This window comes from Microchirus variegatus (assembly GCF_963457635.1).
Source record: "Microchirus variegatus genome assembly, chromosome: 22".
Classification (NCBI taxonomy): Eukaryota; Metazoa; Chordata; class Actinopteri; order Pleuronectiformes; family Soleidae; genus Microchirus; species Microchirus variegatus.
Window position 1 is genome coordinate 19,833,318 of NC_139823.1, and position 17,500 is coordinate 19,850,817.

The window sequence follows — 17,500 nt, forward strand, 5'->3', positions numbered from 1 at the left end:
AGGACCACCAGGACCAGAACCACCATCGCGAGCGCGCACACCGCGACCACCAGCGAGGACCGGGTCCCTGCGAGTCCGGGACAGACGGAGGAGAGGAGCCGCGTGGAGCCGCTGTGGACGGGAATGATGACAGAGGAGGAAGAGGAACCGAAACCCAAAATCTAAGATTAGGATTAAGATTGAGATTAAGATTAAGATTTCATCATCTCTTCATCCAGCTGTGGAGACTCCGCTCCGGACTCCAGACTCCAGACTCCTGCTGTGGGTCTGAGCGCGTCTGGACCACAACCGCGTCCAGCTGCGTCCTGCTCCTCAAGTTGGCAACCGCGCGACCGGAAGAGAAGAGAGGTGGCCTTCAGAATAAAAGCACTGTTCACAGAGGCTGAATCTCTTAAATGATGATTTTATCACTTCATTAAAACAACATTTTTATCTTAAATTATGATTTTCTAACAACATTTTTCACACAAATAAGTTTTTGTGAAAAATGACAATGTTTTTGTCGCATTTTTGAGAAAAAGTACAATTTGTATCGTGACAAAAACATTTTTTTTGATGAACGTAAAGAAAACATTTGTAACTTCACATAATAAGAATAATATAATAACAAATAGTATTTTTGTAAAATAACTTCTCAATTAATCTTATGAATGAATCTTTTTGAACAGTTTTATATTGGACTCATTCTTTTAATATTGAACGTGTATTAAATAAAGTGACAGTTGCAGATGTGCAGGTTTTTGGGGGCTTTTATTTTTTTAAATGTAAACAGGAAGTGCTTTGTTTGGTTGTGTCTGACTTGACACGAAGTGAAAAGTGAAGCCAGTGCGTAAAAGCTGCGCGTGTATGCGCGTGCCACATGTTTATTCAGCGCAGGGTTGAAAAATTCAAATCATTTCAAAATAAATTCATATTTAATACAGAAGTTTTCTCTGTATTTCCATATAAATCTCAGCGGAGAATCCAACAAACACACATTTATTCACTCTGTCATTTCTGTCGTTAACTGTCTTTCACATTCAGTTATAAAACCTGTTATTTAAATGATTTATGTCACTGTTCTCACCACAATCATCACAGTTCACTGCTTTAGAGACACATTGTGACAGAGATGATGCTTTAATGTCTTTATTTTAACACAAAACCTTTCTGTGACTCAGAGTTTGTGTCACAATATGTTAATATGTTACAAAATAACTATAAAAACGCTTTAATTTGAACAAAAAAATAATATCTTCACATATAAATAATCACTTGCGTTGCCGAAAAGAAAAAAAATATCATTGTAATGTTTGACTTGTTATCAAATTTTTTTTATGATCTTTGTTATCCTTAGGGATCCTAATCTTAATCTTAGGTATCCTAATCCTTACAAGAATTATATTATCAATAAAAAAAAATACAATCTTCAAATTTCTTACAATTTAATAAGTGACACAAACGTGTGACTGACTTTATAATGATATTTGATATGAAAATAAAAACATTGCATTGTTATAAACACATTTCACTTTAAAATCACCATTAAATATCATACATTTTACCCAAAATATTCACTTATGTTTCCACAAAAGTATAAAAAAAACATTGTAATCTTTGACTCATGTTCACTGAAAAAGTTAGAATCTAAATACTTTGTCACTAACCTGACAAATATGTGCAATATTACCATAAAAAACTTAAAAAATTGTATTTTTCCCAAAAGTTCGATCTTGGAAAAACACAACATAACGTGTTGCAATATTTGTACATTTCACTTCTGTTTTTCATTCTATTATATTACACTATATTAAGATATATTATATTATATTATATTATATTATATTATATTACACTATATTATATTATATTATATTATATAATATTATATTATATCATCAGATATAATAATGTGGTACATATTACATGTCAGTGTGGTAAAGCTGTGAAAACAGCAGGGGAATAAAAATGAGATCATGTTTGGGGTCTTTTCAAAGTCACAGTGAAAATGTCCGAGGGCAGGATCACAGCTGCTCACACACACACACACACACACACACACACACACACACACGCACGCACACACACACAGATATAATAATATCAGATGTCCGAGGCGTTTGAACGCGTCCACATGTGACTCCAGTCCTGTTTTTAATGAGTCTCTTAATCCAGATGATGCCTCTAATCCAGGTTGTCGGCGTCGTTCAGTCACACGTGATGACCTCACTGATGATGTCATCAACGCTTGTTTACGTTTAAACTGTGACTGAAAAAAAGAAAGAGAAATAAATAAATAAAAAAGCAGCTATTGATTCTTGTCCTGTGTGTGTGTGTGTGTGTGTGTGTGTGTGTGTGTGTGTGTGTGTGTGTGTGTGTGTGTTTGTGTGTGTGTGTGTGTGTGTGTGTGTGTGTGTGTGACAGAGGATTTAGGAGGAATCATCTCAGGTCTGGACACACGGATTATCTGAAGCCCTGTGGTGACACGGCTGCTTCCTGTGAGTAATATCTGTCAAAAAGTGTCAAATAACAGCGTTTTTCTGCAGAAATGTGAGAATTATTCAAATAATTTAAGTAAAAACTGTCAAATAACAGCATTTTTCTGCAGAAATGTGAGAATTGTTCTAATAATTTAAGTAAAAACTGTCAAGTAACAGCATTTTTCTGCAGAAATGTGAGAATTATTCTAATAATTTAAGTAAAAACTGTCAAATAACAGCATTTTTCTGCAGAAATGTGAGAATTGTTCTAATAATTTAAGTAAAAACTGTAAAATAACAGCGTTTTCCTGCAGAATTATGAATGAAATGTTAGTGAAGATGATCGCTGAGTGTTTTATACTCTTCATAGAACATGATTAACTGAATTTAAATTATGAAACAGATGCTTTAATAGTTAATGGCCTCACATAACAGTCATTTTATGGTCACATTATGTTAAAACATCTTATTTTTTGCAATAATACCTCATTAATAGCTGTTTTGGGGAAATATGTCAGACTTTAGGAGGATACATTTTAACTTTATAACATTTCAACTCTTATATAAGTTGTTTCCTGTATATTAGTTTGTAATTAACATCGTATTACTGTAAAACAACATGAAAAATAAGATGTTATCATTATCATCGTCACTGTTACCATGTTGTTACTGCAGGGTGGAAAAAAGGTCACATGACTGCAGGTCAAACTCTGTCCACATGACTTCAGTGAGTCTGCTGCTAAAGGTTGAAGCTCCCCAAGCTAACTGTGTAACCATGGAAACCCCAGAACACACACACACACACACACACACACACACACACACACACACCTGAGTTACTGTGTTTACAGGAACAGTTTTGGATGAACGTGGACGATCAGGCGACATGAACGAGGTCGTGAAAACAGGTCAGAGGGTGAACCTGAGTTATCGTCTGAGACAAGGTCACACAGGAGGATGAAGATGATGATGATGATGATGATGATGATGATGATGATGATGATGATGATGATGATGATGATGTGACCATGTGACAGGACGTCACACATCGTGTGTGTGTGTGTGTGTGTGTGTGTGTGTGTGTGTGTGTGTGTGTGTGTGTGTGTGTGTGTGTGTGTGTGTGTCGTCTGTGTGTGTCAGGGTCACAGGTTCAGACAGGAGCTGACGCTGCTGCTGTCACAGACTGATGAGACACAGTTTTACACTCACACCAAAGTCACTCACTCTCTCACACCAAAGTCACTCACTCTCTCACACCAAAGTCACTCACTCTCCCACACCAAAGTCACTCACTCTCTCACACCAAAGTCACTCACTCTCCCACACCAAAGTCACTCACTCTCTCACACCAAAGTCACTCACTCTCCCACACCAAAGTCACTCACTCTCCCACACCAAAGTCACTCACTCACTCTCCCACACCATAGTCACTCACTCTCCCACACCAAAGTCACTCACTCTCTCACACCAAAGTCACTCACTCTCCCACACCAAAGTCACTCACTCTCTCACACCAAAGTCACTCACTCTCCCACACCAAAGTCACTCACTCTCCCACACCAAAGTCACTCACTCACTCTCCCACACCATAGTCACTCACTCTCCCACACCAAAGTCACTCACTCTCCTCACACCAAAGTCACTCACTCTCTCACACCAAAGTCACTCACTCACTCTCCCACACCATAGTCACTCACTCTCCCACACCAAAGTCACTCACTCTCCCACACCAAAGTCACTCACTCACTCTCCCACACCATAGTCACTCACTCTCCCACACCAAAGTCACTCACTCTCCTCACACCAAAGTCACTCACTCTCTCACACCAAAGTCACTCACTCTCCCACACCAAAGTCACTCTCACTCACTCTCCCACACCAAAGTCACTCACTCTCACACACCAAAGTCACTCTCACTCACTCTCCCACACCAAAGTCACTCACTCTCCTCACACCAAAGTCACTCACTCTCTCACACCAAAGTCACTCACTCTCCCACACCAATGTCACTCTCACTCACTCTCCCACACCAAAGTCACTCACTCTCACACACCAAAGTCACTCTCACTCACTCTCCCACACCAAAGTCACTCACTCTCCCACACCAAAGTCACTCACTCTCCTCACACCAAAGTCACTCACTCTCTCACACCAAAGTCACTCACTCTCCCACACCAAAGTCACTCACTCTCCCACACCAAAGTCACTCACTCTTCCACACCAAAGTCACTCACTCTGCCACACCAAAGTCACTCACTCTCCTCACACCAAAGTCACTCACTCTCCCACACCAAAGTCACTCACTCTCCTCACACCAAAGTCACTCACTCTCCCACACCAAAGTCCAAAGTTTCATAATTCGGCATAAAAAATGTTTTTATCGGATTGACCTCAGTGACACAAAGTGACCACACGAGGCAGCAGAGGACCAGCAGCTCCTGTGTCCCTGTGAGCTAAATATTTTCTCTATGGACTTTGGTGTGGGAGAGTGAGTGGTTTACAGACGTCAGATTCCTGTTGTTAAAGTCTGTCTAACAGTGAAATAAAGACGTGAACACGTTCTTAAGACATCACAGACTTAATCTGACATAGATAATAATAAAGTCGAAGTCTAATATTTTATTTTGGTGACTTTTCTTAAATGACTAAAATTAGTTTTTCCCACTGTGCAGCACAAACACATTTTAAAAGAAAAAGCTTGAATTATGGTCCAAGAAGTTAAGTTAGCAGTTGTAACATTAACATTCACCACAATTCTCAAAAACGCTGCATTCTGAACATATTTAAGTGAAATCAGACTTTGTACTGATGTATAGTTTATTATTTTATCACCTGCTTCTTTCTTTTGTCATAAAGTTCGTCTTTAAAGTGGTTTATTCCAGTGTGCACGAGCTCTTTCTGCTGCGGTTTGTTTTTATCTCCTTCACACACGTGGGGGCGTGGTCAGGGCGGGGCTTTGGCGGTTGCGTCATCTTATCAGGAAGAACCCGCAGCAGTGGAGCGCGAGACGGAGCGGCAAAGCAACGCGGTGAGTGAAAGAAAGTTCAAAACGCGGTGAAAACGCGGTGAAAACGCGTTAAATTCAGCCACAGGAAGCGAAAATAACGCAGATAAAGACGCGCAGAGTGTTCTTTTATCACCGCGGTGCCCCGAGGTCAATGGCGTCGTCCTGTTTTTGAAGGAGAAACTTTATTGAGACGTAAAGTTTCCGAGCAAGGTGCCTTCAAGTCGCTGCGAATGTCGGTTTGGATTTCTGTCGATTTAATTTTTGATCGCTCGCCGCTCAGTTTCACTTAAAGATAGAGCTTTCATTGATTCAGTATTTCACTTGTGCAGATGTTATGTTAAGTTCGGCTTAGAGTCGAGTCACCGCCAAACCAGCATTTATGTGAAACTTGTGTTTTACTGCTCTGACTCTTCATGTTAGTTAAACGGCTCCACCGTCGATCTGAATGGCTGCAATGTATTTTTTTTGTGTAGGACACGTTATTTGAGATAAAGAGATAATGAGCGTCCTAGTTCTACTTCAATTGGGAATATTTAAGTAAACTTAACCTAACCTAAACCTGTGTTTAATTATAGGTTCAATGTTGTTAGCTAACAACCAGTTTGCTGTGAGTGAGAAAACAAGCTCTTTCTTCTGTGATGCGTTTGTGGACTGATGTTGTGACTGTACATAAACAGACCTGTGTGTTTCTGCAGCTGTGTCAGACTGTGCACGATGCCTGATGAGATGTCCAGGCCTTTGGTGCGAGGAGGAGGAGGAGGAGGAGGAGGAGGAGGAGGCTCCTGGGGTCTGGAAGCCACCTCGTGTGAACCGGGAGATCCGCTCATCGGCATCCTGGGTACGGGCGACTTCGCCCGCTCTCTGGCCGGGCGGCTGGTGGCGTCGGGTTACCAGGTGGTGGTGGGGAGCAGGAACCCCAAACGCTGCTCGTCTCTGTTCCCTGAAGACACCGAGGTGACGCTGAACATCTCTGTCCTCTGATCCACTGATGCTTTACAGCAGCTGGGATAATAACTGTTGTCATTGTCCTGAACACACACACACACACACACACACACACAGAGATAATCCCAGTTTAAATGTGACACCATGGCAGTTTTGTGGGAACAGTCAGTGCATAAAATACAAGGTTTCTTCAAGTGTTAACAGTGTATCCGCGGGGTCTTAAAAAGTCTTAAATCCAATAATTTGAATTTAAGGCCTTAAAATGTCTTAAATTATCGAAGCCTTACATTACAGTCATATTATGATCCTATTATTATCGTATTATGTTAGAAACGTCTTATTTTTTGCAATAATGCCTCTACTCCAAAATAATTTAAGTAAAAACTGTAAAATAACAGTGTTTTTCTGCAGAAATGTGAGAATTATTATAGTAATTTAGGTAAAAACTGTAAATTAACATTATTTTCTTGCAGAATTATGAATGAAATGTTAGCGAAAATGATCGCTCAGTGTTTTAAACTCATCATAGAACATGTTTAACTGGATTTAAACGATGAAACGGATGTTTTTCTAACTAATAGCCTTACATCTCAGTCACATTATGGTCCTATTATTATCGTATTATGTTAGAAACGTGTCTTAAATTATCCTAAAATCACTTCCTAAGGTCGTAAACAGGCTATACTCTGTTTTTAACAGAGAATACTAAAAAAAAAACACATTTTCCAGTCCTAGTGTTTCACACACTTTTTGCTCTGGGGCTCCAACTGCGGACATGTTATGGTACTGCACCCAGTAGTTCTTTATAGATGTTATTCATGAAGTAGATATTTGTAATTGTGTTGATTTATAAAGTGGAAACACTGGTCCTCAGTATGCAGGAAGTACAAGTGTGTCCAACAGGAAACTGAACTCACTCTCCCACACCAAAGCCCATAGAGAAAATCAGCGATTTTAACATCACAACACACAAGACTTTGGTGTGGGAGAATGAGTGGTTTACAAACGTCAGTTAAAGTCTGTCTTACAGTGAGATAAACATTGTTTTTTCCTGTCATTACACCCTCCTCCCACCAGGTGACCTCTCAGATGGAGGCGGTCTCTCACGCTGACCTCGTCTTCGTGGCCGTTTTCCCCGAACATCACTCCTCGCTGCTGCCTCTGAAGCCGGCGCTGGCGGGGAAGACGTTGGTGGACGTGAGCAACGGTTTGCGTCTGAACGCGGACGGACCGTCAAACGCCAGCGTGCTCGCCGACATGTTTCCTGAGAGCTTCGTGGTCAAAGGGTTCAACACGGTGTCGGCGTGGACGCTGCAGGCGGGACCTCGAGACGGCAGCCGGCAGGTAAGACAACGATGATGTTACCACTGAGAGGAGGTTATGTTTCAGCACATCTTTCAATAACAGATATATATAAATATACAGGAAGTCACATTTTGGAGGAAATCTTTCATTTTTGGACATTAGTAACTGGATTTAAACAATGAACCGCATGTTTTTATAACTAATAGCCTCACATAACAGTCACATTATCGTCCTATTATTGTCGTATTATGTTAGAAACGTCTTATTTTTTGCAATAATACCTCTACCCCATAATAATTTAGTCAAAAACTGTAAAATAACAGTGTTTTCCTGCACAATTATGAATTAAATGTTAGCGAAAATGATCACTCAGTGTTTTATACTCATCATAGAACATGTTTAACTGGATTTAAACGATGAAACAGATGTTTTAATAACTAATATCTTATCTTAAAAACATCTTATTTTTTGCATGAATCCCTCTACCCCTATAATAATTTAGTAAAATAACAGTGTTTTTCTGCAGAAATGTGAGAATTATTATAGTAATTCAGTAAAAAACTGTAAATTAGCATTATTCTATTGCAGAATTATGAATGAAATGTTAGTGATGATCGCTGAGTGTTTTATACTCATCATAAAACATGTTTAACTGGATTTAAACGATGAAACAGATGTTTTAATAACTAATAGCCTTACATATCAGTCATGTTATGGTCACATTATGTTCAAAACTAAAAGTCTTATTTTTTACAATAATACCTCATTAAAAGCTGTCTTGGGGAAATATGTCAGACTTTAGGAGGATACATTTCCACTTTATAACATTTTGTAACATCGTATTATTGTAACAGACATGAAAAATAAGATTACTGTTACTATGTTGTTACTGCAGGGTGGAAAAAAGGTCACATGACTGCAGGTCAAACTCTGTCCACATGACTTCCTGTAGTGGGAGGAGTCAGACGCTTGTGCTCCTTGTTGTGCAGGTGTTCCTCTGCAGTGACGACCACAGGTCAAAGAGCTCGGTGATGCAGCTGTGTCGCAGACTGGGCTTCGTCCCCGTGGACGCGGGTCTTCTGTCCTGCGCTCTGGACGTGGAGAACCTTCCCTTCCAGCTGTTCCCGTCCTGGCACGTCCCCGTCCTCTGCACGCTGTCCCTCTTCGTCTTCTTCTACCTCTACAACTTCCTGCACGACGTCCTTCACCCCTTCGTCACGCAGGGCAAGAGCGCGTTCTACAGGATGCCCATAGACACGGTCAACTGCACGCTGCCGTCCGTCGCCGTGACGATGTTGGCGCTGGTCTACCTGCCCGGCCTGTGCGCGGCGTTCCTTCAGCTGCGGCGCGGCACCAAGTACAGACGCTTCCCGCCGTGGTTGGACCGCTGGTTATCCAGGAGGAAGCAGTTTGGTCTGTGCAGCTTCCTGTGTGCAGCGCTGCACGCCGTCTACAGCCTGTGTCTGCCTCTGAGGAAGTCCGCGCGCTACTCGCTCATCAACGCCGCCGTCAAACAGGTGAGGCCGGGGGAAAACGTGGCCACCGGGTGGCGCTGTGACGCGGCGGCGACGTGACGGCGTACGTGTGTCTGTGCGTGCAGGTGAAGAGCGGCGGGGAGGAGGCGTGGCTGGACGAGGAGGTGTGGAGGATGGAGCTGTATCTGTCTGCAGGGATCATGGCTCTGGGGCTGATGTCTCTGCTCGCTGTCACATCACTGCCCTCAGTCAACAGCGCCACCAACTGGAGGGAGTTCAGCTTCATACAGGTGGGCACGCACACACACACACTGCAGCTAACCCAGATTATCATTAAACTCGTGACTCACCCTCACCCTGTGTGTGTGTGTGCTCAGACTGTGTGTGCGTGCTCAGACTGTGTGTGTGTGTGTGTGTGTGTGTGTGTGCTCAGACTGTGTGTGTGTGTGTGTGTGTGTGCTCAGACTGTGTGTGTGTGTGCACGCGTTCAGACTGTGTGTGTGTGTGTGCGCACTCGGACTGTGTGTGTGTGCACGCGTTCAGACTGTGTGTGTGTGTGTGTGTGTGTGTGTGCACGCGTTCAGACTGTGTGTGTGTATGTGTGTGTGTGCTCAGACTGTGTGTGTGTGTGTGCGTGCACGCGTTCAGACTGTGTGTGTGTGTGTGTGTGTGTGTGTGCACGCGTTCAGACTGTATGTGTGTGTGTGCGCGCTCAGACTGTGTGTGTGTGTTTGCACGCGTTCAGACTGTGTGTGTGCATGCGTTCAGACTGTGTGTGTATGTGCGCGCTCAGACTGTGTGTGTATGTGCGCGCTCAGACTGTGTGTGTATGTGCGCGCTCAGACTGTGTGTGTGCGTTCAGACTGTGTGTGTGTGTGCGCGCTCTCAGACTGTATGTGTGTGTGTGTGTGTGCATGTGCTCAGACTGTGTGTGTGTGTGTGTGCATGCGCTCAGACTGTGTGTGTGTGTGTGTTTATTCTCTTCCTGAATCACTTGCTTCTCTTTTCCGACGACTGAGTCGACGTCTAAAAACAAATTATTATGATTCGTCACGTCTTTAAAAATGTCTTCTTGTGTTCCATGTCAAACCTGTGTTGCGCCCCCTGCAGTCCTCTCTGGGTTACTGCGCCCTCTTCATGGCCACCCTGCACACGCTGCTCTTCGGCTGGGACCGGGCCTTCCAGGCGGACCGGTACCACTTCTACCTGCCGCCCACCTTCGTCCTGGTCCTGGTGCTCCCTCTGCTGGTGCTGCTGGGACGCGGCGCCCTCTTCCTGCCGTGCGCGGCGCTGCGACTGCGGCAGATTCGCCGCGGCTGGGAGAAGAAGCGTCATGTGCGTTTCACGCGTCTGAACGAGGAAATGGAGGACGTCAGTAATGTGTGACCGGTCCAGAAACCTCAGAACATCTGTGAATGATTTCTGTTTCACTTTGGACTGAAGCTCCTTCTGCTCTCTGTGATTCAAGCCAATGATTTCTTCAGTTTCTTCAGATCACCTCTTTATTTATTCTCAGAATCTCCGTTTAAATCACTAAAATTCTCACAACAAACTGATTTAAAGTTCTCTGAGCAAAAAAGTGAAAAACTAAATTCTATCTGACGTCGTTGAGACTCCAGATATTTACTTTGTACTGTCCCTTTAAAACAGTCAAAGAGTAAAAAATAATCTACATTTATATGTAAATGATTGATATATTTGTGGTTAGAAACCAGGGGTCTGTAACGCTGTATCAACTGAACACTTCCTGCTGCTGCACCTTCACATTAAGAGCACCGTAATTGCTTTTATTGTGAAGGAGAAACAGGAAATAAACTGTTTTTTTTGTTTGTTTTTAACAGGAGCCGAGTGGAGCTGCTTCTGTTTGGCGAGATGTCTGAAGTCCGACGTTAGCGACGACGAAGCCACGACATCGCAAACAGAAACATCGGAAACTTCCTCACTATTTTATTTTAATCAGTGTTAAAGATTTGTCGTGGTGCGTTCACACACACACGGACGTCAAGGACATTTTTATTATTATTTACAGAAGACGCAAAACATTTCTGACGTAACATCGCGACATCGGAAGAATCTCATCGCCGACTGGCCTTTGAGACGTTACATCGCAAGTTACCGACGAGAAAAAATTAGCTTTGTTTTCCGTGTAAACGCACTTATGTACTTGAGAGGTTTTATAAAACCAAAAAAATAGAATAGTTTCTATTGTGTCTAGCACTTCCTGCCTAACTTCCTGTTCCACCCACGCTCTCGTATGTGATGTAACATCACGACATCCGAAGAATCTGACTGGACGCCTGGACTGGCCTTTGAGACCTTTACGAAGAACGCAAATGTCGTACGTAAAATTAGCGCCTCCTTGTGGCAGTGCACTGTCTCTGTACGTAATCTTACCAATTAGCTTTGTATTTTTAAAGAAATTTGAAATGAGTATACGTAAGTATACATTTGCTAACTCGCACTCTGCTAATAACTTTTTCGTACAATATTCACCATCAATCGGTTAATTTCACGAACTTTTTCATATGTTCAACTTCCTGCCCCGCCCCCTCTCTCCTTTATGACAAAGCGTCACTGCTTCGGAATCTTAGTGCCGACGTTACATCGCGGGTTACGTAATCTCAAAAATTAGCTTTTTATTCCGTGTGAACGCACCATTTAAAAAAAAATAATAATAATAATAATAATTTGAAATCAAATTGTATCGTTGAAATATCTTGTACCACATTTTTGCTAACTCACTACTCACTAATATTTTTTAGTAAATTATTGTTTTGTTTGTTTTAATCTGAATTTGTTGCCAAAGATGATTTCGTGTTTCGTGAAGAACATTTTTTTATCGCTGTGATATTTGAATGTAAAAACAAGAAAATCTGCAACATAAACTTGTTTTTTTTTTTTACTCTGAATGCTGTGATTTAAAGATTTGACTCGTTTTGAAACAGTTTCTCACGTGTGTGGATGCTGCCACCTTGTGGACAAACCCTGCTAAGTCCCTTTGACATGTTGTAGTATTATAGCGCAGGAGGGAAGCAGGTTTACACGTGTGGATGCTGCCATCTAGTGGCGAAGACGCGTCACTGACGAATACAGAAAACTGAAGGTTTTCTGAAGCCAATGTTTGGAAATTGAAATTAATGTGAAACTTAAACGTGTTTTCATTAATATGGAGAAACAATGTTGTAACCATTTGGTTATTTAGTGATATATTTATAACATTTGTTACGTTTATTTTCAACGTTACAAAACTTCACATTAGTAACATCTTTGAATAACATTTTATATCAGTTTTCAAAAATGTCAAAAAGTGAGTAATATGTGTCTTTTTTTTTGCTAACGTCACATCTTTCAATAACATCACAACAGTGTGTTTTATACAGTCAGGATAAAATCTTTCATTTTTGGACATTGGTAACTGAATTTAAACGATGAAACTGTTATGTAATAGCCTTATATAACAGTCATATTATGATCCTAATATTGTCGTATTATGTTAGAAACGTCTTATTTTTTGTAATAATACTTCTGCCCCATAATTTAGTCAAACACTGTAAAATAACAGTGTTTTTCTGCAGTAATGTGAGAATTATTATAGTAATTTAAGTAAAAACTGTAAATTAAGATTATTTTTTTGCAGAATTATGAATGAAATGTTGGTGAAGATGATCGCTCAGTGTTTTATACTCATCATAGAACATGTTTAACTGGAGAGGGTACGTACAGTTTTACACACGTTTCTGTCGTTTCTTTGTAATATAAGTATGTTTTGGAAACTCTAGCAACAAGTTTTGATTTCGTAACACTTGTGTCAGACACTTCTGTAAGTAAAACTTTTATTTTTATTATATTTTTGTTAAAGAATGTTTATTAACATGTTTTATACACTTAATCATTTCAGGGGAACACTGGTAAAATGTTTTAATTACTTAAAAAAGTAAAATGTCATTTTTTTAGACGTTGGTAACACATTTTGTGATGTTTTTCAACAACATTGTATATGTTTTTTTAAGCTAAGTAATATGTTTGGCTCAATGTTTGTGGTCAAATAATGATCTTAGAAAAGTGAGTAACACACAGTGTTTTCCTCTGAGCTCAGAATGAAGGAATGCGTTTGTCTTCAGGTATAAAGGTGACAGATACACGCCCTCAAACACTGCAGGACGAGTCAGACCGGACCAGACCAGACCAGGCCGGACCTGTTAGAACTAATCTCCCCGAGTATCTACTGACTGGAGCCGCGTGAGTCAGCGGACCATTCCACCAGGACAGGCCGAGGTAAGGCTGCTCTGTGGCGGCCACTGTGAGCACCGAGCGTCCGGCCAAAACTATAACAGCCAAACTATAACAAATACGTCATAACTTTAAACACAAACCACGTGTTTGACTTCTAAATGACTAACTTCTCGTCTCAAATGATCTTAAAACTGTTCCGTGACGCGGAAAAATGATTTATTTCAGGTTTATCAGCGTATTCTCTCTGTGCCTAATGCCTATGTTCCGGCGAAATGCATTCTGGGATACTCAAGTCAACACCCGGTGCATGCTGGGTAAAATGGGCAGAGCGCGAACACTTCCGGGTATGAGAACCACACCCGGAAACTCGATTTTCTGGTCTTTTTCTGATATTTAGGAAGGTTTTACAAATATGAAACTCCGTGAATTAAAACTACAGAGCGGGGTTTCCCGGTCCCGGTCTCGGTCGCGGTCCCGGTCCTGTGTGTTTTTGATGTTTCCCTTAGTTTGAGCCGCGTGAGTATTTTCTGCTGCAGTACCACGAGCGGCCACTGGAAAAGTCTTCAAGCCCGGGGGGCGGGGCTACACACAGTTCTTATAGTCCGTCCATGAGACTGACAGACTCTCTGCCGCCATGACTGTGAGTACACACACACACTCTCTCTGTCTCTCTGTCCATCCCATAATAAGCTTTTACTGTTGGACTTAAACCAAACTCTGCTCCACGTGAGAGAAAACCGCGAAAGTTATTCACGCTCAACTTCTTTTCTTCCTGTTTGTCTCTGTCTGTTGTCTCACTGTTGTCTCACTGTTGTCTCACTGTTGTCTCACTGTTGTCTCACTGTTGTATCACTGTTGTCTCTCGTCTCACTGTTGTATCACTGTTGTCTCTTGTCTCAATGTTGTCTCTTGTCTCGCTGTTGTCTGTTGTCTCGCTGTTGTCTTACTTTTGTCACACGGTTGTCTTACTTTTGTCCCACTGTTGTCTCTTGTCTTAATGTTGTCTTACTTTTGTCCCACTGTTGTCTTACTTTTGTCTCACTGTTGTCTCTTGTCTTAATGTTGTCTTACTTTTGTCCCACTGTTGTCTTACTTTTGTCTCACGTTTGTCTTACGGTTGTCTTACTTTTGTCCCACTGTTGTCTTACTTTTGTCTCACGTTTGTCTCACTGTTGTCTTACTTTTGTCTCACGGTTTTCTCGCTGTTGTCTCACGGTTGTCTTAATTTTGTCTCATGGTTTTCTCGCTCTTGTCTTACTGCTGTCTCATTGTTGTCTCACTGTTGTCGCACTGTTGTCTTACTTTTGTCTCACTGTTGTCTCTTGTCTTAATGTTGTCTTACTTTTGTCACACGGTTGTCTTACTTTTGTCCCAACGTTGTCTTACTTTTGTCTCACGTTTGTCTTACGGTTGTCTTACTTTTGTCCCACTGTTGTCTTACTTTTGTCTCACGTTTGTCTTACGGTTGTCTTACTTTTGTCTCACGGTTGTCTCACTTTTGTCTTACTTTTGTCTCAAGGTTTTCTCGCTCTTGTCTCACGGTTGTCTCACGGTTGTCTTACTGTTGTCTTAATTTTGTCTCATGGTTTTCTCGCTCTTGTCTTACTGCTGTCTCATTGTTGTCTCACTGTTGTCGCACTGTTGTCTTACTTTTGTCTCACTGTTGTCTCTTGTCTTAATGTTGTCTTACTTTTGTCACACGGTTGTCTTACTTTTGTCCCAACGTTGTCTTACTTTTGTCTCACGTTTGTCTTACGGTTGTCTTACTTTTGTCCCACTGTTGTCTTACTTTTGTCTCACGTTTGTCTTACGGTTGTCTTACTTTTGTCTCACGGTTGTCTCACTGTTGTCTTACTTTTGTCTCACGTTTGTCTTACGGTTGTCTTACTTTTGTCTCACGGTTGTCTCACTGTTGTCTTACTTTTGTCTCACGTTTGTCTTACGGTTGTCTTACTTTTGTCTCACGGTTGTCTCACTGTTGTCTTACTTTTGTCTCACGTTTGTCTTACGGTTGTCTTACTTTTGTCTCACGGTTTTCTCGCTGTTGTCTCACGGTTGTCTTACTGTTGTCTCATGGTTTACTCGCTCTTGTCTTACTGCTGTCTCATTGTTGTCTCACTGTTGTCTCACTGTTGTCTCTTGTCTTAATGTTGTCTTACTTTTGTCTCACTGTTGTCTCTTGTCTTAATGTTGTCTTACTTTTGTCCCACTGTTGTCTCACGTTTGTCTTACGGTTGTCTTACTTTTGTCTCACGTTTGTCTCACTGTTGTCTTACTGTTGTCTCACGGTTTTCTCGCTGTTGTCTCACGGTTGTCTTACTGTTGTCTTACTTTTGTCTCACGGTTTTCTCGCTCTTGTCTCACGGTTGTCTCACTTTTGTCTTACTTTTGTCTCACGGTTTTCTCGCTGTTGTCTCACGGTTGTCTCACTTTTGTCTTACTTTTGTCTCACGGTTTTCTCGCTCTTGTCTCACGGTTGTCTCACGGCTGTCTTACTGTTGTCTTAATTTTGTCTCATGGTTTTCTCGCTCTTGTCTTACTGCTGTCTCATTGTTGTCTCACTGTTGTCCCACTGTTGTCTTACTTTTGTCTCCTGGTTGTCTTACGGTTGTCTCCTGGTTGTCTCCTGCAGTCACAGGACTTGTTTGACACAGCCGTGGAGCAGGTGAAAGTCCTGAATCAGAGACCAGAGAAAGCAGAAATGATTAATCTCTACGGTTTATACAAGCAGGCCACGGTGGGAGACGTCAACATAGGTCAGTCTGTCTGTGTCCGTGTCTGTGTCTGTGCGTGTCTGTGTGTCTGTGTGTGTCTGTCTGTCTGTGTCTGTTTTTAAAAAGACAAAGGACACGTCCAATAATAATAACAACATAAATAATGAGTCACTACAGTTTATTTCTGCAGCCACGATGCACACACACACACTACAATTTACACTTTTAAAACCTTATATTTTCAAATTTCATCGACTAAAACACGTTTTTCTTTGCAGCTGAAACATTTTCAGTCGTTTATTTGAAGATTCAAACGTCTTCAGGACATTTTCCACAAACATAATATTAGCTTTAATTTAACGTAAACCTGACTCAGACAAACGTCCTCACTCACACATTATCTTTGTCATTAAAAGAAGTTTGTTTGAAATCATATATTTGTGCACTTTAATCTGTTGTTGTTGTCGTAAAAACGTTAAAACCCAGCTTTGTTTTTGTGTTTCCACAGAACGTCCAGGGATGTTGGACTTTATGGGAAAAGGAAAATGGGACGCGTGGCATTCAAAGAAAGGTCAGACTTTAACCATCAATCACCTGAAAAACCATGATTTTGAGCGAGTTTTTCCTGTAAAAAGCAGCCGTTTGTGTGTTTGTGAACAGGTATCACTACAGGAGAAGCCATGGACCTGTACATCCAGCTGGTGGAGGCGCTCAAGGGCAAATATGGAATGGTTCAGTCCTGATCGTCAACGTCTTTGAGCTCATTTGTTAAATTAAAGACATTCTCATGTTGTTTTTTATTAATAATAGATGAATATTATGGAAAATAAACTTGACTTTTCAAAAGCACACGTGTAAATAATCATCTTTACACTCACACACACACACACAGTTATTCATCTTTATTTATATTTACAAACAAAAAACTCACTCTCCCACACCAAAGTCCACATGGAAAACCAGTGATTTTAGCTCACAGGGACACAGGAGCTGCTGGTCCTCTGCTGCCTCGTGAGTTAAGTCTAAATTAAATATTTTAAAGCCGACTTTGGTGTGGGAGAGTGAGTGACTTTGGTGTGAGGAGAGTGAGTGACTTTGGTGTGAGGAGAGTGAGTGACTTTGGTGTGAGGAGAGTGAGTGACTTTGGCGTGAGGAGAGTGAGTGACTTTGGTGTGAGGAGAGTGAGTGACTTTGGTGTGAAGAGAGTGAGTGACTTTGGTGTGAGAGACTGAGTGACTTTGGTGTGAGGCGAGTGAGTGGTGTGAGGAGAGTGAGTGACTTTGGTGTGGGAGAGTGAGTGACTGGTGTGGGAGAGTGAGTGACTTTGGTGTGGGAGAGTGAGTGACTGTGGTGTGAGAGAGT

General features: G+C 41.6%; 3 protein-coding genes across 3 annotated transcripts in view; 2 read left to right on the forward strand and 1 right to left on the reverse strand.

The window, feature by feature from the left end:
* The window catches only part of c1ql2 (complement component 1, q subcomponent-like 2), a gene marked incomplete at both ends in the record, with an annotated part of 2,575 nt that extends 2,549 nt beyond the window's left edge, over positions 1-26 (reverse strand). Inside the window, one exon of the mRNA XM_083908526.1 lies at positions 1-26. This exon is cut by the window's left edge and continues 592 nt beyond it. Within this exon, the coding sequence (XP_083764652.1) occupies positions 1-26 (26 nt within the window).
* A 6,154-nt stretch (positions 27-6,180) lies between these two features.
* On the forward strand, positions 6,181-11,996 carry steap3 (STEAP family member 3, metalloreductase; the record flags this gene model as incomplete). The annotated part of the gene is made up of 5 exons (XM_083908903.1): positions 6,181-6,420; positions 7,489-7,755; positions 8,706-9,233; positions 9,317-9,481; positions 10,302-11,996. The coding sequence occupies 5 exons, from the start codon at positions 6,181-6,183 to the stop codon at positions 10,575-10,577; spliced, it is 1,476 nt and encodes a 491-aa protein (XP_083765029.1). The 3' UTR covers positions 10,578-11,996.
* An 855-nt stretch (positions 11,997-12,851) lies between these two features.
* On the forward strand, positions 12,852-16,981 carry LOC310943355 (acyl-CoA-binding protein-like). Its single transcript, XM_083908904.1, has 6 exons — positions 12,852-12,904; positions 13,313-13,466; positions 13,961-14,064; positions 16,057-16,180; positions 16,647-16,709; positions 16,799-16,981. The coding sequence occupies exons 3-6, from the start codon at positions 14,059-14,061 to the stop codon at positions 16,879-16,881; spliced, it is 276 nt and encodes a 91-aa protein (XP_083765030.1). The 5' UTR covers positions 12,852-12,904; positions 13,313-13,466; positions 13,961-14,058; the 3' UTR covers positions 16,882-16,981.
* The last annotated feature ends 519 nt before the right edge of the window (positions 16,982-17,500 follow it).